The sequence below is a fragment of the Dermochelys coriacea genome, chromosome 24 (assembly GCF_009764565.3).
Source record: "Dermochelys coriacea isolate rDerCor1 chromosome 24, rDerCor1.pri.v4, whole genome shotgun sequence".
NCBI lineage: Eukaryota > Metazoa > Chordata > Testudines > Dermochelyidae > Dermochelys > Dermochelys coriacea.
Window position 1 is genome coordinate 10534224 of NC_050091.1, and position 19965 is coordinate 10554188.

A 19965-nucleotide genomic window follows, 5' to 3' on the forward strand; every position below is an offset into this window, starting at 1 on the left:
CTGGAGGCCCCAGGAGTAAGGTCAGGGCCTGGTGCAAGTGGTGACTGGATAGAGGAGTGTCTGCTTAAAGTGCCCTGAAAAGCATTTATACAAGATGGAGTGTGGGCACCGTGTCTGTGCTGGATCAGGGGGCCTAGCAGGGGATGAAAGGGTTTTTTGCTTTTAGAAATGTTAGCAGCGTCCAGTCTGCTTGTCCTGGTTTTTCTGGGGGATGTCTGCCCAGGAGTCTCAGGATGTCTATGAAGGGAGCACTAAAAGCCCTAGTTAAAAGGGAAGGGGTGGAGTCTTGGCAAAGGCTTCCTTTATCCAAAGGGTTAGTCACTGACATTAGATTCATAAATTCCAAGGCCAGAAGGGACCACTGTGATCATCTTGTCTGACCCCTTGGATAACGCAGGAGAGAAACGCCTCAAAATAAGTCGAAGAGCAGAGCTTTTAGAAAAACATTCAAACTTGATCTAAAAATTGTCCGTGAGGGAGAATCCACCCTGACCCTTGGTAAATTGTTCCAATGGTTAATTACTCTCACCGTTAAAAATTGACACTTATTTTCAGTCTGAATTTTTCTAGCTTCAACTTCCATCCACTGGATCATGTTATACTTTTCTCTGATAGACTGAAGAGCTCATTATTAAATATTTGTTCCCCATTTAGATATTTAGAGACTTTGATCAAATCACCTCTTAACCATGTTTTTGTTAAGCTAAGTAGATTGGCCTCCTTGAGTCTATCACTGTAAGGCAGAAGTGGGCAAACTGTTGCCCAGCCCCTGAGCTCCTGGTTGGGGGAGGCTAGCCCCTGGCCCCTCCCCTGCTGTCCCCCCTCCCCTGCAGCCTCAGCTCACTCTGCTGCCAGTGCAATGCTCTCGGCGCCGGGGCTGTGAGCTCCTGGGGCAGCGCAGCTGCTGAGCCCAGCCAGACCTGGTGCTCTGTGCTACGTGGTGGCGGCGTGGCCTGGCTGTAATGCTGCCAGCCACCGGTGCTCCAGGCAGCGCAGTAAGGGGGCATGGAGCAGGGGGTTTGGATAGAGGGCAGGAGAGTTTGGGGTGGTGATCAGAGGGCAGGGATGTGGATGGGGGTTGGGGCGGGAATGGGGTTGAATGGGGGCAGGGGTCCTGGGAGACAGTCAGGAAGGAGGAGGGGTTGGATGGGGTGGCAGGGGGCAGTCAGGGGACAGGGAAGAGGGGTGGTTGGATGGGCCAGGGGTCCTGGGGGTGGTGGTGCATGTGGTGCGGATAGGATGTGGGGGCTGAGCCACAACCCCTTCTCCTTACCGTCCCTCTATACAATTTCTGAAACCCGATGCAGCCCTCAGGCCAAAAAGTTTGCCTGCCCCTGCTGTAAGGCATGTTTTCTAATCCTTTAATTGTTCTCATGGCTTTTTAAACCCTCCCCAATTTATCAACATCCTTCTTGAATTCTGGACTTCAGAACTGGACACAGTATTCCAGCAGTCAAGTGCAGAGGTAAAATAACCCCTCTGCTTCTACTCAAGATTCCCGTTTATGCATCCAGAGATTCAGCTGATTATCCACCATGATCCTCCAATCTTTTTCAGTTAGTGCTTCCCAGGATAGAGTCCCCTGTTGTGTGAGCATGACTGACATTCATTGTTCTTAGATGTATATGTTTACATTTAGCCATGTTAAAATGCATATTATTTGCTTGCACCCAGTTTACCAGGTGACCTGTCCTCTTCATTACTTACCACTCCCCCGATTTTTATATCATCTGCAAACTTTATTAGTGATGATTTTATGTTTTCTTCAAGTTTATTGAAACAAATGTTAAATAGCGTAGGGTGGAGAACCAGTCCCTGCGGAATCCTACTAGAAACACCTGCCTGATGATTTCCAGTTTACAATTACAAAATTGCAAAACATAAAACAGCAAAAGCAAACAGGAGTGTAACAGTCTGAATAAACCTTCCTCCTGCCAGGTGCTCAGCTTTCACTTCTGGCTACTGCAATGTCATCCTCACTGGTTCCTCATTCATCACACAGGTCTCCAAGCCCAGAGAAGACCTGAATCTCCAAATTCAAAAATCAAGCGGGGACAAATTTTTATTTATTTATATATATATATATATATATATATTTTTAAAAAGCTCTAGTCCTTCCCTCCCCATCAGAAAGTGTGTGGGTGGGGATGATGGACACAAACTCAATCCCACGTCCTTTGTAGCTGTATTCTGCAGCCATCCACTGATGGCAGCTCAGCAGGAGTTATCTTCTCTCAAAGAGTGAAAATTGTATTTCAGCCCTTAAACCAATTACATGCTGCAGTTGCTGAAATGACTTTTAATTGAAGTCCCTTGATTTCAAATCAGTTATTTAGCATATGCCAACTGTTATGTTTGGACTTTGCCATGCCTAATTACCTCTCACAACTGCTCCTGGCACCAAGTTGGCTTCAATGCAGACAGGGAGATGGAAAGACATGCTCTGAGTTTTGGGGAACCAAGGCAGCCCAGGACTCTGGTAACTCTGGGGGAGAAGCAACAGAGGCAGGCACTGGTTTTACAGTTGCAGAAATTGGGGCAGCCGTGTTTTCATCATGCCCTTTCTGGTGCATTGCCTACAATTTTTCTATCCATTTGAAACCTGCCTTGTAAAATCTGACCCTGGGCTTGCATCCCACCCTAAGAGAGTGGGGTGGATGTCACTGGCCGACTGGTTAAATTCCTGGCAATTGTTCTGGGCTCGCTAGGAGGCACTGGGCAGGAGTGGGGTGTGGCTTTTATTTGATGGGAGGCATGCCAGGGTGGGTTTGGGAGGATCCAATCCTGTGTGCCCTTGCCCACTCGTGCTCCTCAGCTGCTGCTGATCAAACTGTTCTTCAGGCTGGGACTAGCAAAGGGAGGTGAGTTGGAGTGTGAGGGCAGATGGCAGTATGAGTATGGAGGAGCCTAATCCTGGGCCCTGGTGATGGCATTGTCTAGCTGAGAGGCTGGGAGTGTGAGGGCCATAGCCTGGCTCTAGGTTGTGGCCAGTCAGGATCGGGTGCACTGAAGGCCTTGACCAGGTGATGCATTTTACAGCTGAGGCATGTTGTCCTCCAGCCTGATTCTTCTTAAATTATTTTTCTATAATGAAAATTGATGCTAATAAAGGTGCTGCAGGGCCAGCTTCCCTTGGCCACAGGTCTTGCCCTGGAGAGCTCCACCCAGCCTCCATCTCTGTTCAAGCTATGGCCTCTCTGGGGCTGCTGTTAGGGAGCTCGATGGTACCCGTTAGGAAGAGCAGAATGCGCCCTGCTCCCACAATCTGATAGCTGTTTTGTGCATTACATCCCCTCTCTGGCTCACGCCAATCCTGGGCTGGGTTCAGACCAGCTGCTGAAAGGTGGTGGGTTCCCTAGCCCCTGCCAGCCCCCCCACCCCAGCCAGCTGCTCATCACTGCATTTTAGACAAGCACAGGGGCCCTACAGTGCAGTGAAAGCACCCCCCCCAGGCTTTACAAAGGATTCTTCTGCCAGTGCTGAGTGCGTTAGGCCAGGTTCCCCCTCCCCATGCTGGGCAGAGAAGAGCCAGCCTGAAAAGCTGATGCTACTGGTGGTGCAATACTGAGGGATTGCAGCCTGTATCCCCTTGGGACAGAGTCAGAACATCACTGAGCCCCCTTGGGGACTGGCTTTGCGTTTTTTCCATGACTCTAGACTGCCCCACATTGGATGTTGTTTCAGGGGTGAGTGAAGCTCTTAGCTGTGCTAGTAGAAGAGCCAGCCCTGCAGGAAAGCACTCAACATGTCAAACTTGGTGAGGCCACTCGGCTGAAGGCTACAAGGGCATCTAACCAGGAGCCCCAGGGCTGCATCTAATCAGCCTGAAATGGAGAAGATTGCAGCCCCCCCTGCAATTAGAACAAAGACGTGACCTGTGGAGAGCAAGAGACCCAGCATACTGTGTTCTAGCATGGTCTGATGGTGCAGCATTGAGCATGCTGTCAGGAGTCATAGTGGATGGGTGGCAGTGGAGGGTGAGTGGCCCTGGGTTCTAACGCATGGGGGAGTGGAGGCTGTGCGCCGGCCCCTGGCCCACCACTGATACGAATGCTGGTAAAATGAAAACTGAGGGGAGAATTTTTTTTGTTTTTTTAGTTTTATTTTTGTGTTGATTACTCTGAACACACACGCTGGCCACATAGTACTGTCGAATCATCAGCATCACTTGGGCTCCTTCAGAACCAATCACCCTCTTGCCAACCTGGGCATCCGCCCCGGCTGGTTTTGTTCCCACGCTCAGGTTGAAAAGCGATTTGTGCATATGGGTGAATGTCCCTGTGAGGCAGCGTCTTGGTCTGAGAGCCCCAACCTTGGGGCTCAACAGGCTGGGAAGTCGATTGTGTCACTGCTGGGTCAGTTGGGTTCACTCTTATCTGGGGGGAAGCTCCTACTCGCAAAGAAACTAGCTCACAAATAGGATTAAAAGTTGAGATTTACAACTAGATGGAGGGAAAGGAAACACCACCAGCCTGGGGATGGAGGTGACTAGAACTGAAGAAAGTAAAGGGCCAGAAGGCTTGAAATGCTGAGCAAGATGTTTGTTCTTGGTCTCATTAGCATTCGTGTCTCGGGCATAGAATTTGCTTTGACCTTCAGTTGAATGTTTGCTCAAATCTTTCTTCAGGGCAGGACTGGGGTCTTGCTGACTCTTCCATCTTGGGCGACATGCTCCCGTTCCCCTCCGCTACCCTCCTTGACATCCTCTTCTGGGTCTCAGCTGCTTCGCTAGCCTTTGAACCAGGGCGGCCTGATGCCAAGGCCTCAGGCGAGATGGCTCCCCTGGGATTGGCCTCCATTGACCCAGAACAACATGAAGCCACAAGCTCAGGCGAGCTGACTCCTTTGGCTTTAGCCTCCATTGACCCAGGTCGACTTCCAGCTTGGACTTCGGCAGAGATGGCTCGCCTGGGATTAGCCTCCCTTGAAGGAGGTCGGTTGGAAGCTGGGACTTTGGGTGAAGAGATCTCTTTGATTCGAACATCCATGCAGCCAGGCTGGCGTGACAATGGGACTTCAGATGACACGCTTCCTCTGTGCCAAGCCTCCTTTGAGCTTGGCTGGCGTGAACCTGAGATCTCTTGGGAGGTAGCTCCTTTGATTCGAACGTCCATGCAGCCAGGCTGACGTGACAGTGGGACCTTGGGGGTGGTGGATCCTTTGCGATAAGCCTCCTCTTCAGGGGGCATTTTGGCTGAGGACCTGGGGCCCTGGGAGCCTCTGCTAGATGCCCGGCTGTTCTTATTGGAAAGCTCCTTTGTGGTCTGCGTGTGTGATTCAGGCTCTCGGGGCTGTTTTGGGAGGAAGATGTGCAATGGTGGTTTGAACCTTGCTGGGGTGCTGCACAGAGGCCATCAGTGCCAGGGAGGAGCACTGCGACGCCAGAGGGGGAAAGGGATGTGAAGGGCAGAGCTGGCACTATAGGCAAGCTCTTTACTGCCAGTTGGGCTCTGCACCTAGGCCCCCATGCAGAGAGAGGGTTTGCTGCAGTTCTTTCCCTGCCTGGGTCTCCATGTTTCTAGTGGTCCCTCCCCAGGCTGGGTGTAACCCCTTCCCTTCCGCAGTGCTGCTGCAGGGCTGTTTCCACTGACACCTGAGGATGAGCTGGTGCTGCTCAAGCACCGGCCAGGGACCATCTGCTCTCATCATTGACCCCAGTGGCATTGGAGACTTTACTGTCAGTGCTGCAAAGTTAACCCTTTAGAGACGGGCGCTGGCCAGTATCCCATGAGTTCGAGAAGGGCTTCTGGCCATTGGGAGAACTTGTCAGGCCTGACTTGCCTACCTCCTACCAGGATCCCCTTCTTCCTGCCCTGGGCAGCCTGTCCAACCTCCACCCATAGGTCTATGGTTCCCAGCCCCTCCCTTGGGAGAGCAATGTGGGCAGAGGTCCCCACCTGCTTGGGGCATAGGCTTCTGTGCAAGAGTGAGTTTGTCAGGTAAGCAAAGAGATGCCACTCAGCACTACCAGGAGCAGCTGGGGCAGGGGCATTTCTGCATTCTGGGCAGCTCCCACTCTGGGCAGCTGTGGTTTGTGAGCTCCCCCTGCTGGCACAGCTGCAGGACTGCATGGGCACACGCCCCAAGCTACCACAGCAGGGTGCACAACCAATGCTATACTAAAGCCAGCAGCCCCGTCACACCAGCCGATGCAGCCCTACCACCCAGCAGAGAAAACCCCCCAGCATCTACCCCATGGGAAAGGGACCAAACCAGGGGGGAGGAGAAGGTTCCCCTCCCCAAATACCAGGGGCTGTCAGTTTCCAGAGCCCATAGCCATCGTGAGATGAGACCGAACCCTCAGCATTAGCCTTTGCTGTGCTAAGTACAGAGATTAGCCCCCGCCCCCCAATTCTGCTCTGCAAGGATTCAACCCAAACCTTAGCAAACAGGTGCCTGGTGCTGCCTGCTCCCTGTAGGAAAGTGCGGCTCCTGCACGCAGGGCTCCCTACCTTGCCGGTGATCTGCGGGCGGAGGCCGTTGCAGGCACTGGTCAGTGCGGTGGACTTGTGGATCCAGCTGGTGAGGCGGGAGGCTGCGGCAGCCGAGCGGGAGGTCAGGTTCAGTTTGGCTGGGGGAATCTTCAGTGGCATCTCCCAGGTTCCCATAAATGTTCCCCAGGGGGAAGCCTGCAGGGCAGGGGGGAGATGGCTTTGGTCTTGGGCAGCAGAGCCCTGGAACTTTTCTGTGAGACAGAGCAGCCCTGTCTGCACTGGCATCAAAGGACTGCTACAGCCATGTTTGAAGGGGGCTGAACCCAGCCAGCTGGCAGTGAGACCCCATTACCCAAAGCTTCCTGCCCCCAGAGGGAAACCCAGCCAGCAACAACCAGGTTCACACACAACTGTAGCTTCCCTAGCTCTGGTTCTGAGGGGGGCAGGAACAACCCAGGAATCCAGCTGCAGCCTGCGGCTCCTCCGCACCAGTTTCCTAGGATGACTAAATACTGGCACTGGCTAGCTGCACCCTCTCTCAGGGAGGCACAGCCTGAGCTTTCACCTTACAAGGCAGAGCTAGTGCTCCCAGGACAGGACTCTGCACAGTGGGTTGGGTGCCCCAGGAAAGATGGGTTCTGTATAAAGCCAGCTGGTTTCCCAGCTCATGGTTAGAAAACACCTTCCCCACACAGAACTCCCTCAAACCGAAGCCAGGAAAGGCAAAATGCAGCAGCTTCTGCGGTGGGGGCTCATGGTCACATCCGCTCCTGTTTGTGATCACACCCCTCCCTGGGCCAGCACCAGCACTGAGTGCTAACGGGCAGGGGCCTTCAGGGTTAACTTCTCAATGTGATTCAACAACAGGACATGAGGAAGAGGAGTCGTCACCATCTGATCACCCAGGGCTTGGGCACTGCTGCTCAGTTTAGTTCCCTCTAGCTTCACAGTGCAGGTCTGATGTACCTGGAAGGGCTTAGATATGATGGTGATGGACACCAGAGACAAAGCAGATAGTTACTTGCCCACTCGCTGGGCTCCCAACTCCAAACCCTGAAAACTGCTTAGGAAACAGGAGCCAAACTAGCCCACTCACCTTTGAACGTGGCACTGCAGGGAGCAGGTGTCCTCGGTCATTGGCTACAAATTGGGTGTAGCCTTCCCGGGCAGAGGGATGCTGAGGGCAGAAGGAAAACAACAGGGGTTAAAATGTCCACGTGTAGGTAGAACAGAAATGAACGGACACAGCCACTCTGGGGCTGGGCTATGAGGGAGTGCCTGGGAGGGCAGCGGGAGTCCATCAGCCTGGCTGTCAGCATTGGGGCCCTGGGCAAACAGGGTTTCCCAGCTGCATGTGATCCAAACGTATAGGTCCCCAAACTGGCTGCCTGGCCCACTCTGGTCTGATCCCAGCACAGAGGCCAGTGGGAGGCAGGGTCTGTCTCCAGATTACTCTGGCTCCATTGACGCTATCTTATTGCCACACCGCTCCATTGGGTTCCAATTCATGTGAGAGGAGCAGCCAGGAAGAACAGCAGAGGCGGCCAGTGGGGCGCAGGCTCTGTTGTGAGATGGTGCAGCCACCCTTCCTGCATAGGTGAGGTACAGATGCAGCATAGCTAGGCCTGGAGAGAGCTCTGGGACCCGTCCCCATGAAAGGGAAGCAGAGGCAATGCAGGGTGAGGGCAGAGGGGTCCTACCTCCTTGTAGAGCTTGGGCAGGGTCCAGTTTTGCAAATTCTGTGCAGTGAAGGCATCCTCATACTGCAAAAGAGAGAGGGGGCAGGCCATTAAACAGAGCCAGAGAGCTCCAGGGCCCACTGCAGAGACTCAGGGTAGCTTAAATAGCCTGGGATGGCTCATCCCTCAAACCTACCTCCTCCTCCCCTGCCAGAGGTCTCTCCAGCCCCTCCTGTTGCATTACGAAAAGGAGGACTTGTGGCACCGGAGAGACTCACACATTTATTTGAGCATAATAAATTTCCTGAGCTGCAGCTCACTTCATCGGACGCCCTTAACAGCAGGGGGCCGGTGGTGAGGAGGGCTCACATTCCTGCTTGGGATGCAGGCGAGCTACCCTTGGGCCCCGTGAAGCAACCCAGAAACACCAAGGTCGTGAGCTTCCAGCACAGCCCTGTGGCCAGGCAGCCTGGTCCGGGGGAAGGAGCCCGGGGTGGGAGCCAGCCAGGCTTAGCTTGGAGCCAGGGACCCTGGACACACCTGCACTGCGACCTTGGACAAGTTGCCTCCCGCTGGGCCTCAGTTTCCTCGGCTGTAAAGGGGGGGGGGCGTGATTCCGAATTCCCGGCCCTGGGTGGGGGGTAGGGCCGGGGTCAGTGGGGACCCGCGGGGGAGCAGGCAGGGGTCGGGGGGGGTCCCGGGGGGGGGAGGGGCCCGGCCCCCCGGCTCTCACCTGCCCCGCTTTGTAGCTCGTTGCCATGCCGCCTCCAGCAGCTCCCCGCTCTGTTTGCAGCTGTCTCCTAGCAACCACGCGGGGAGACACCAACCAATGGGGAGAGAGCAGCCTGGGCCCGCCCCCCGAAGCCCCACTAAGTCTCGCGTAACTATCCGAGAGCTGAGGCCTCCCCCGTCGCCCCGCCCCACGTGACCTGCGCCGCCCCCTCCTCGCTGGGGCCTTGGCTCCGCCTCCCAGCTCAGGGCCCCGCGACCAGCGCCCCCCTCGAGACCCCGCCCCTCTGGCGAGCTGACTCCGCCTCCCGGCGCTGCCCGCCCCGCCCCGCCCCGCCCCGAGGACCCCGGGCGCGTCGCGCGCCGAGACAAGGCTCTGAGCGGGGCGGGGCGGGGCGGGGCCCGCGGTCTTTAGCTCCGTGTTGCTACTGGCAGCGGCCTGCCCCGCCCAGGTGCCCCCATTTTATAGGGACAGTCCCGGTAGGCGGGGCTTTGTCTTCTATAGATCCCCCGCCCCCCTTCACGCGAGCTGCCCGGCCACCCGAAGGCTGGACCGGAAACAGCAGCTGGCCCGGAGCTGAGCGTGCCCTGGCTCGGGCCGTCCGGGGGATTGCACAGCCGCTGCTGAGCCCTGGCGCCGCGCAGGCTGGGTGAACAGCGAAGGTCCCTCTGTTCCTCCGCAACATGAGACTGTGGCCCCCTAGGTGGGCAACAGCACAGGCTCGGGCCTGCTGGGCTGTTACCAGAGGCACACAGCACCTCCCCTGGGCTCATTACACCGGGCTGCCACCTTGCCTGGCTGGGGTCATGGCCAGCTGGCAGTACCCATCAGAGAAGGGCTGGAATCAAGCCCTGCAACAGCTGGCCCCCCAGCCAAACAGCAGCAGGAGAGGGCACGGGGCGCGACATACATCCAGCTGCTGCAGGAGAGCTGCGTTTTTGGATGCAGAGCAAGAGACACGCCCTGTGGCTAATTTGGGCTAACCACAGCTGCTGGATTTCTGCCTCCCCTGCCCCAGCGGTCCAGTACTGCAGGGTATGTTCCAAAGGGGCAGGGTTGGCTCCCAGGAGTTCTGATGTCTGTTGCGAATTATACCTGAGAGGTCACTCGCAGTTCGAGTCTAGGCTGAGGCACACAAACAAAGTCCACAACTGCAGAGTTTCCAAAGATACTAAGTTTATTACGCTCCAGCATGGTGCCTCCCTGCTAGTCAGAAGGGGACCCCAAATGCAGGTTATACAAAGATTATATACCTTTTAGCAAGCATGTTGCCCTTCTGTATCGGAAACCTTAGCCAATAGACAAACCCTTGCCTTATCTACCACCTATTCCTGCTAGGTACATTCCCTGTGCTAAACTATTCTTCACCTACACAACATGGTCCTAAAGCAATGCATCAATAACCTTTCTTACCAGGATGGGAGGCCCACATCACAAGGCCAGGAGGCAGGGAGTTAGGAACAGACAAAGAACAGAAACCGGGAGTGGAGACAGGCTGGAAACAAGGGGGAGGGTTTTCACAGGAATGCAGTATCTAAGGAACACTCCTCCTGGTGCATGATGTGCTTGCTTTTAGACAGTGGTGGGCCCCAGACCAAAATGGAGTCACATATACTAATTTTTCCTTAACATGTCTGAAGCTGAACTTCCCAATTATCACTTAGCTCAGTGCAGCCCATGACCCTGCAGCTGTGTCCTTACAGCTGGGCCCAGCGTCTGGGCTGCTGCCACATTCTTACAACAGGGCTCCAGGGATACTGGCCAACAAGCATACAGGTGCAGGTGTAAAACCAACAGACCCCAGTTCTCGGTGGGCAGGATCAAACCAAGGACCTCGGGAGCTTAGTGCATGAGCCTCTACCTCATGAGCTAAAAGCCATGTGGCCGTTAGCTAAGGCTGTAGAGCAGACTCATTTTCTCTCTCTCTTTAAGTGACAGGTTTCAGAGTAGCAGCCGTGTTAGTCTGTATTCGCAAAAAGAAAAGGAGTACTTGTGGCACCTTAGAGACTAACAAATTTATTAGAGCATAAGCTTTCATGAGCTACAGCTCACTTCATCGGATGCATTTGGTGGAAAAAACAGAGGAGAGATTTATATACACACACACAGAGAAAATGAAACAATGGGTTTATCATACACACTGTAAGGAGAGTGATCACTTAAGATAAGCCATCACCAGCAGCAGGGGGGGGAAAGGAGGAAAACCTTTCATGGTGACAAGCAAGGTAGGCTAATTCCAGCAGTTAACAAGAATATCAGAGGAACAGTGGGGGGTGGGGTGGGAGGGAGAAATACCATGGGGAAATAAAAAGAAAAGGAGTACTTGTGGCACCTTAGAGACTCTCTAAGGTGCCACAAGTACTCCTTTTCTTTTTGCGAATACAGACTAACACGGCTGCTACTCTGAAACATGGGGAAATAGTTTTACTTTGTGTAATGACTCATCCATTCCCAGTCTCTATTCAAGCCTAAGTTAATTGTATCCAGTTTGCAAATTAATTCCAATTCAGCAGTCTCTCGTTGGAGTCTGTTTTTGAAGCTTTTTTGTTGAAGTATAGCCACTCTTAGGTCTGTGATCGAGTGACCAGAGAGATTGAAGTGTTCTCCAACTGGTTTTTGAATGTTATAATTCTTGACGTCTGATTTGTGTCCATTCATTCTTTTACGTAGAGACTGTCCAGTTTGGCCAATGTACATGGCAGAGGAGCATTGCTGGCACATGATGGCATATATCACATTGGTAGATGCGCAGGTGAACGAGCCTCTGATAGTGTGGCTGATGTGATTAGGCCGTATGATGGTATCCCCTGAATAGATACGTGGACAGAGTTGGCAACGGGCTTTGTTGCAAGGATAGGTTCCTGGGTTAGTGGTTCTGTTGTGTGGTGTGTGGTTGCTGGTGAGTATTTGCTTCAGATTGGGGGGCTCTCTGTAAGCAAGGACTGGTCTGTCTCCCAAGATCTGTGAGAGTGATGGGTCGTCCTTCAGGAGAGGTTGTAGATCCTTGATGATGCGTTGGAGAGGTTTTAGTTGGGGGCTGAAGGTGATGGCTAGTGGCGTTCTGTTGTTTTCTTTGTTGGGCCTGTCCTGTAGTAGGTGACTTCTGGGTACTCTTCTGGCTCTGTCAATCTGTTTCATACCCCTGCATGGATGGTGACTCGTGAGCACCTCCTGTAAAGCAGGGTCTCTGCAGCAGTCAGGGGGGCTCTGTCTGCCCTCCACTGAGCCGTGGCTGCTCCTGCATGTGGGCGCAAATGGAAGCATTCTGCAGGTTGAGAGATGTGCAGTTTCAATTGATAAAGAAAACCTTGTCCCCAGCTGGGCTGAGCCACATGGAGTGCACCAGCACAGATGGTATCTATCTAGTGCAGAGCAGGGTGGATGGAGCCAGCAGCTGGACCAGCGGACATCGGAGTGCAGGGGAATCTGCATAGATGCAAGGGATTTCAGTGGGGTGGGAGTTCCCTGCAGCACGAAGCTCGAGGTTAGGTAGGAGGCCTGCAGCCTCTAGGCCAGAGGTGGGCAAACTACGGCCCGTGGGCCACATCCGGCCTGTGGGACCATCCTACCCAGCCCTTGAGCTCCCAGATGGGGAGGTTAGGCCCCTCCTCTGCAGCCTCAGCTCACTGTGCCGCCAGTGCTCTGGGCAGCGGGGCTGCGAACTCCTGCCGGGCAGCCAGGCTGTGAGAGCCTCCAGGTGTAGTGTATGAATTGCTCCCCATAGAGATGTGCTACTTACGGAGCACCAGGAATGGCAGCTGTAAGTAGTACACCGTAAATAGCACATTCCTACGGGAAGCAATTTAATACACTACAGTTTCACAGGCTGATTATGCTTTGTATGAAAAAGTACTTCCTTATTACTGTTATTTAACCTTTACCTTGCCATGGCACCTACAAGCCAACCAGGCTGGGCCCGCTGGTGCTGGGTTCTGTACAAACAGAGAGTAAGTGACAATCCCTGCCCGTCACCTGGACTCAGGCTTATCCTAAGGTCAAACCTCTGCAGCTCTTCTCCAGAGCGGCATGCATTGCCTTTACACACCTTGCCTGCCTGGTTTTGTACTCTGAGCCAGGGTGACTGGAGGTGCCTGCATCACCCCACTGTGACAGGCTCTGCTAACGAGAACAAGCCAACCCAGATGCACCTGTGAGTAGCTAACTGCCAAGGGCAGCAGCTAATTAGCTGAGGAACACCTGGGCCTAATAAAGGGTTATGAGGGCTTAGTCAAGAAGCCTAGAACTCAGAGGCTGGTCTCCTGGGAACTGATCAGGAAGCTCCCCAGGAATAGTGCCCCTGGAGGGGAGAGGTTGGGGAAAGGGAAAGCTATGAGTGCTAAGCCCTATGGAGACCCAACAAAAGGATCTTCCCAGACAGTAGCTAGAGGATTGCAGAGGGCTCCAGGGAAGAGCTGCAGTAGTCTGATCTCATGGGGCCCAAAGTCCAGAAAGGGAGCTCTTCCCTTCCCAGGTGATGGCAAAAGGCCCAGCTCCAGGTAAGGAGGTAGGATGGAGGAGACAGATGGACTATGATTAACTCCTGCCCCCTGCTGGGGTGAGGGCTTGCTTGTGTACTACATTTTGGCCTTTGGTTAAATCCCTTAAACGCCTGAAGGCATACTGTGTGCTGTGCAAAAGCCTGATTAAAAGTTACCTATCAGCTCTGTGTTCTTGGGGAACCAGGGAGCAGTATCTAACCTGTCTGACTCATGAACGATACCCCAGCCTCCGTTTGAACCAAAACCGATCAGCAGAAATTTGGGGATTGGCCCTGCTTTGAGCAGGGGGTTGGACTAGATGACCTCCTGAGGTCCCTTCCCACCCTGATAGTCTGTGAAAGACTTACAACAAGCAATGAAAAGGCTGTGGGAGATGCCTTAATCCTGCCACCCTTGTCGGGAGGGATTCAGGTGCAATTCCCCTAGTCTCATTTGCATCAAAGAGAGGACAGGAGGGCATCTCCATTAGCATACACAATGGAGATCAGAGATTCCAAGGCAAGAACCGCACTGAACTCTGGGACCAGAAAAGCAAGGAAGCACTGCATGATGGGGGATCTGTGCTCCAGGTGTTAACGAACACACACCTGTAGACACCCAGCTCAGTAGTTATCAGACCAATTCTAGTAATAAATCCTTTATTGGTATCCAAAATACTGAAGTTGCCTAATTGCATTGTGAGTTCCCTCGAAGGAACACTGCCCATAGCCAAGAATGAGCAGTTCCTATTGTCTACCCTGAACAAAACAAATTTGGTATACTCCCTTGAGCCATCAGTTTACTCATTTAAAAAAAATCTAGTGTTCTCCCTTGAACCATTGTTCTTTTCGTACAAAAACCCCGACCCACACTCAGATAAGTGTTCTGATGCCTGGATCCAACATCTGTATCAGTTCGATTGGAACTTCATCTTCTCCTGACTGATCGTGCTGGGGGCTCTGCCTGGCTCCATCACTCTGGACCCTCAGCTACCACCACCACCTGGGAAACACTGACTGGTTCAAGCTTCACAGAATGGGGGGAACCCAACTCTCTCTCTCTCTCTCTCTGAGGTTTTTTTTTCTACTCTAGGTATAGCTGTCTAATCTTGATTTGTGTGATAGGTTATAGTTTTCTAAACCTGACTTTTGTAATCAAATTTAATATAGATTTAATATTGTAACTGGCTTTTTTGTTTGGCTCTGCTTATATGGTTATTACCTGGCAATAAATAACTTTTATGGTTAAGCTGGTTGCTTTTCTCTCTCTCGTCTTTTTGTCTTTCCCATTTGCTCTACAGCAACACTCCTCTTACCAAAGCTAAAGATCTCTATAGTACCCAAAAATCCTGTGGGGTTTACCCATCAAATGGGTTACTACCAGAACAATTGTAATGTGAAAGTGGCAGGAGGGATGTGCTGAACGTGGGGCATATGAGGGTGGCAGCTTGGAAGAGCTGATTGACCCAGTTTCCTTAGAAACTAACAAATTTATTTGAGCATGAGCTTTGGTGAGCTACAGCTTCATCCGATGAAGTGAGCTGTAGCTCACGAAGGCTTAAGCTCAAATAAATGTGTTGGTCTCTAAGGCGCCACAAGTACTCCTTTTCTAATAAATGAGCATACCCCAAAGTGATGGGCAAATTTGGGAACAAAGCCCTTTGGGGAAACTGAGGCAGGGATGCAGTCATGGTTCTGCACCAGGCCACCAAGGGGTGCTCCACTGGTGAGTGCCCACCAAAAGTCAGACACGCCCCAGAAAAAAGTCCATGTTGAAAACCCTGGCCATGCCTGAGGTTCATCCAGTCCACCCCTCCTCCAAACCAGGCCAGGAGCCATGGAAGCCCTCTTAAAGTGTGTGTGTGGGGGGCCCACTGGTCACTGAACTGTGACCCTGCCCCCTGTACTGCCCCCTCCCCCGCATCGCTTGCCCTTATAGCTGGTAAAAAGTGGAAGGCTCATCACTTTTAAAAGTGATGGGACCCTGGTGTGCCCCCCTTGTTCTGGTGCCCCTGAACCAGGCCCCTCCCCCACACTCTGGCTAGCCCCCCTCACCCCACAGTGAGCTGATGTGTATCTTCATTATTTATTGTCTGGATCAAATGTTTAAATTTGCTTTACCCTCAACCTCTTCCTACCTGTCCCCCCCAGTCCCAGCTCACATGCGAGGGGGCAGGTTGGGGCCTTTCTTCCCCCACTCCCCAATCCTGGTGCACACACCCGCAGGAGGAGATAACGTGAGGTTGCCCCTTTCCTCCCCTAGTCCTCCTGCCACTCAACGCATGTCCCCTTACCAGTGTCCCTCAGCTGAGGTCCCAACCCCACTCCCCTCCCCATAATCCCCCCCTTCCCCTTGCTGCAGCCCCAAATCCCCTAGTGCCCCTCCCATCCTAGCAGTCCTTTGCTACAGCTTCTGGCAAACTCTCTTGTTAAAGGTTTCAGAGTAGCAGCCATGTTAGTCTGTATCTGCAAAAAGAAAAGGAGTACTTGTGGCACCTTAGAGACTAACAAATTTATTTGAGCATAAATTGTTAGTCTCTAAAGTGCTACAAGTACTCCTTTTCTCTTGTTAAAAGCATTCTAAATTTTTCTCCCCAAAAGGAGGAGTCACTCTCCTGCACGCTCTGGAGGTCACTCTCTCAAGTGAGTGAGATGTTTGTTTTTGGAGTGTTGTATCTTGGGAACTCCCTGGTTAAATGGCCCCACATTTGGATCACTGACCAAATCCAGCGCCCCTATGAGGCACATCCAGTGTCAAGGCAATCCGAGTAACCATGTGAATTTTAGAGCCCTTGGACCAGTCTAGCGTTAAACAGAAGACTGGTCATGACCTTAACTCTAGCAGAGCTGGAGCTCCCCTGTCACAAACAGAAGAAAGGTTTCAGAGTAGCAGCCGTGTTAGTCTGTATTCGCAAAAAGAAAAGGAGTACTTGTGGCACCTTAGAGACTAACAAATTTATTAGAGCATAAGCTTTCGTGAGCTACAGCTCACTTCATCGGATGCATTTGGTGGAAAAAACAGAGGAGAGATTTATATACACACACACAGAGAACATGAAACAATGGGTTTATCATACACACTGTAAGGAGATTTCAGAGTAGCAGCCGTGTTAGTCTGTATTCGCAAAAAGAAAAGGAGTACTTGTGGCACCTTAGAGACTAACAAATTTATTAGAGCATAAGCTTTCGTGAGCTACAGCTCACTTCATCGGATGCATTGTGATCACTTAAGATAAGCCATCACCAGCAGCAGGGGGGGGAAAGGAGGAAAACCTTTCATGGTGACAAGCAAGGTAGGCTAATTCCAGCAGTTAACAAGAATATCAGAGGAACAATGGGGGGGGGGTGGGAGGGAGAAATACCATGGGGAAATAGTTTTACTTTGTGTAATGACTCATCCGTTCCCAGTCTCTATTCAAGCCTAAGTTAATTGTATCCAGTTTGCAAATTAATTCCAATTCAGCAGTCTCTCGTTGGAGTCTGTTTTTGAAGCTTTTTTGCTGAAGGATAGCCACTCTTAGGTCTGTGATCGAGTGACCAGAGAGATTGAAGTGTTCTCCAACTGGTTTTTGAATGTTATAATTCTTGACGTCTGATTTGTGTCCATTCATTCTTTTACGTAGAGACTGTCCAGTTTGGCCAATGTACATGGCAGAGGGGCATTGCTGGCACATGATGGCATATATCACATTGGTAGATGCGCAGGTGAACGAGCCTCTGATAGTGTGGCTGATGTGATTAGGCCCTATGATGGTATCCCCTGAATAGATATGTGGACAGAGTTGGCAACGGGCTTTGTTGCAAGGATAGGTTCCTGGGTTAGTGGTTCTGTTGTGTGGTGTGTGGTTGCTGGTGAGTATTTGCTTCAGGTTGGGGGGCTGTCTGTAAGCAAGGACTGGTCTGTCTCCCAAGATCTGTGAGAGTGATGGGTCGTCCTTCAGGATAGGTTGTAGCTCCTTGATGATGCGTTGGAGAGGTTTTAGTTGGGGGCTGAAGGTGATGGCTAGTGGCGTTCTGTTGTTTTCTTTGTTGGGCCTGTCCTGTAGTAGGTGACTTCTGGGTACTCTTCTGGCTCTGTCAATCTGTTTCTTCACTTCAGCAGGTGGGTATTGTAGTTGTAGGAATGCATGATAGAGATCTTGTAGGTGTTTGTCTCTGTCTGAGGGGTTGGAGCAAATGCGGTTATATCGTAGCGCTTGGCTGTAGACAATGGATCGAGTGGTATGATCTGGATGAAAGCTAGAGGCATGTAGGTAGGAATAGCGGTCAGTAGGTTTCCGATATAGGGTGGTGTTTATGTGACCATCGCTTATTAGCACCGTAGTGTCCAGGAAGTGGATCTCTTGTGTGGACTGGTCCAGGCTGAGGTTGATGGTGGGATGGAAATTGTTGAAATCATGGTGGAATTCCTCAAGAGCTTCTTTTCCATGGGTCCAGATGATGAAGATGTCATCAATGTAGCGCAAGTAGAGTAGGGGCATTAGGGGACGAGAGCTGAGGAAGCGTTGTTCTAAGTCAGGCATAAAAATGTTGGCATACTGTGGGGCCATGCGGGCACCCATTGCAGTGCCGCTGATTTGAAGGTATACATTGTCACCAAATGTGAAATAGTTATGGGTCAGGACAAAGTCACAAAGTTCAGCCACCAGGTTAGCCGTGACAGTATCGGGGATACTGTTCCTGACGGCTTGTAATCCATCTTTGTGTGGAATGTTGGTGTAGAGGCTTCTACATCCATAGTGGCTAGGATGGTGTTTTTAGGAAGATCACCGATGGACTGTAGTTTCCTCAGGAAGTCAGTGGTGTCTCGAAGATAGCTGGGAGTGCTGGTAACGAAGGGCCTGAGGAGGGAGTCTACATAGCCAAACAATCCTGCTGTCAGGGTGCCAATGCCTGAGATGATGGGGCATCCAGGATTTCCAGGTTTATGGAAAACCCTGCTGCTGGTGATGGCTTATCTTAAGTGATCACTCTCCTTACAGTGTGTATGATAAACCCATTGTTTCATGTTCTCTGTGTGTGTGTATATAAATCTCTCCTCTGTTTTTTCCACCAAATGCATCCGATGAAGTGAGCTGTAGCTCACGAAAGCTTATGCTCTAATAAATTTGTTAGTCTCTAAGGTGCCACAAGTACTCCTTTTCTCTTTAAGTGGTTTCAGTGCCACTAGATGGGACAGAACACCACACACAGAAGATGTGTGGGTTACATAGGCACTTCAGTTGTATGTATATGTTTGTTGCCCCATATGCCCTTGTAATGGTGCAAATCACTGCAGATCGTTTAGCAGGGAAACATTTGCGCCGTATCCCTGCACAGCATTCCTTTCATCTGCTGTTGGATAATTGCATTGTGGGTCTCAGCACAGCCTCCCAGAGCACAGACTCAAACACGCCATGAAGAGTTGGCAGATTCCTAAAGGTTCAACACTCCTGCCATGAAAGCTCCCAACACACATTTCTGGGTCCTCCAGCAAAACCAGGGAAGCTCGGCTTTGATATTCTGGGCCTTCCATGGTAAACACCAGACAGAAGCTGCCCCCTTCACCCCAACGGGTCTTCTTCAGGCACCAGAAAGAAGCAAAAAAGGGCACAAACCCACTTTTTTTTTGCTTAGTTCAATAAATAAAACAAACCCCAAAACGAAGATTTGTGAGGAAATATTGCAAATACTGGTGGCATAGAACCTTTGCTATGGCCAAAGTGCTGACAGGAGGATCTGGGCACCTGCCCCTTAATCCATTGGGGTATCCAGAGAAGTCCTGTTGGACTACGCAAAGGGATGGGATTTTCAAAAGTGCTCAGTGTTGGCTTGACTCTGCTCCAGTTGAAGTCAATGGAAGTTTTACTATTTCCATGGGAGCAGAGTTAGGTCAACCCTGAGGCCCAGATCTATCAAGGTATTTAGGCTCCTAACTCCCATAGAAATGTACGGGAGTTAGATGCCTAAATGCCTTTGTGGAATCTGGAGCTGAATGCTTTTGCAGATCTCATGCAAGGTGCCTACATGTATCTGGGAGGCAGGGAAGAATGAACCCCTGGGTAGGTGCTGAGCCCTGCTCAGGGATAGAGGAGGGATGGCCTGTGCTCTTGGTGCTGCCAGGAGCCCATTTGGCCCCCAGCACAGATTAGAGCTGCACTAACAGCTTTCCTAGCTTGTGACCTGGATGCAAGAGCCCCCCCTGGGATACCCTGACCACCACCTTCCTGCCCCCACCCTGGGGACACCAGTGGGGTGGAGGGCTGCAGTGCTGCTATGTCAATTACACTGGCAGAGGAAGCCCCCATTCTGCAGATTTTCTTTGCATTTCCATCCACGCCAGCAGAAAGTGACCAGAGTGCACTGAGGAATCCCCTACTAGCAGTGGGGACATGGCGGTCCTGGGCTGTTTGATAAATGCAGCCTCTGACACCTGTTCTCCTTCTCTTAAGGCTGCCAAGCACAATGGGTCTCTGAGAAATCCTGAGTGCAATGAGTTGTGGTTCTGAGTCCAGTCCTTAGTGGGCCCACTTGACCCAAACCACCCTGCGACTGGCAGTGTTAACAGCCTGAAGGGATCAAAGAGGATGACCCCACTCGGGGCAGCGTGTTTGTAGCGGGGCAGCTTGCCTTGTTGGTGCGCCTGCTGCCTCGTTCTGTGGCGAG

The 19965-nt window shown here is 51.9% G+C and overlaps 1 protein-coding gene across 2 annotated transcripts; it reads right to left on the reverse strand.

Annotated features, from left to right (window-relative positions):
* Positions 1–1778: 1778 nt before the first annotated feature.
* CFAP126 (cilia and flagella associated protein 126) lies at positions 1779–8985 on the reverse strand. 2 transcript variants are annotated; one of them, XM_038382932.2, is made up of 6 exons: positions 8847–8985; positions 8135–8197; positions 7531–7611; positions 6453–6629; positions 2380–2485; positions 1779–2029 (listed from the first exon to the last, which is right to left on the reverse strand). In XM_038382932.2, exons 1-6 carry the CDS (start codon positions 8871–8873, stop codon positions 1995–1997), a joined length of 489 nt encoding a protein of 162 aa, XP_038238860.1. In that variant the 5' UTR covers positions 8874–8985; the 3' UTR covers positions 1779–1994. The 2 variants fall into 2 exon arrangements, with proteins under 2 accessions (XP_038238860.1, XP_038238859.1); XM_038382931.2 differs by lacking the exons at positions 1779–2029; positions 2380–2485 and adding an exon at positions 4081–5291 and having other exon boundaries at positions 8847–8983.
* Between the last annotated feature and the right edge of the window lie 10980 nt (positions 8986–19965).

What these genes read in the sequence shown, in the direction of transcription:
- CFAP126 (XM_038382931.2), bottom strand. Translation starts at nt 8,873, where the DNA reads ATGGCAACGAGCTACAAAGCGGGGCAG. An exon ending in CTGCAGTGCCACGTTCAAAG is followed by an intron (nt 6,630 to 7,530) that starts GTGAGTGGGCTA and finishes CCTGCCCTGCAG; the next exon opens with GCTTCCCCCTGGGGAACATT. An exon ending in GCCCGCAGATCACCGGCAAG is followed by an intron (nt 5,292 to 6,452) that starts GTAGGGAGCCCT and finishes CTCCCAAAACAG; the next exon opens with CCCCGAGAGCCTGAATCACA.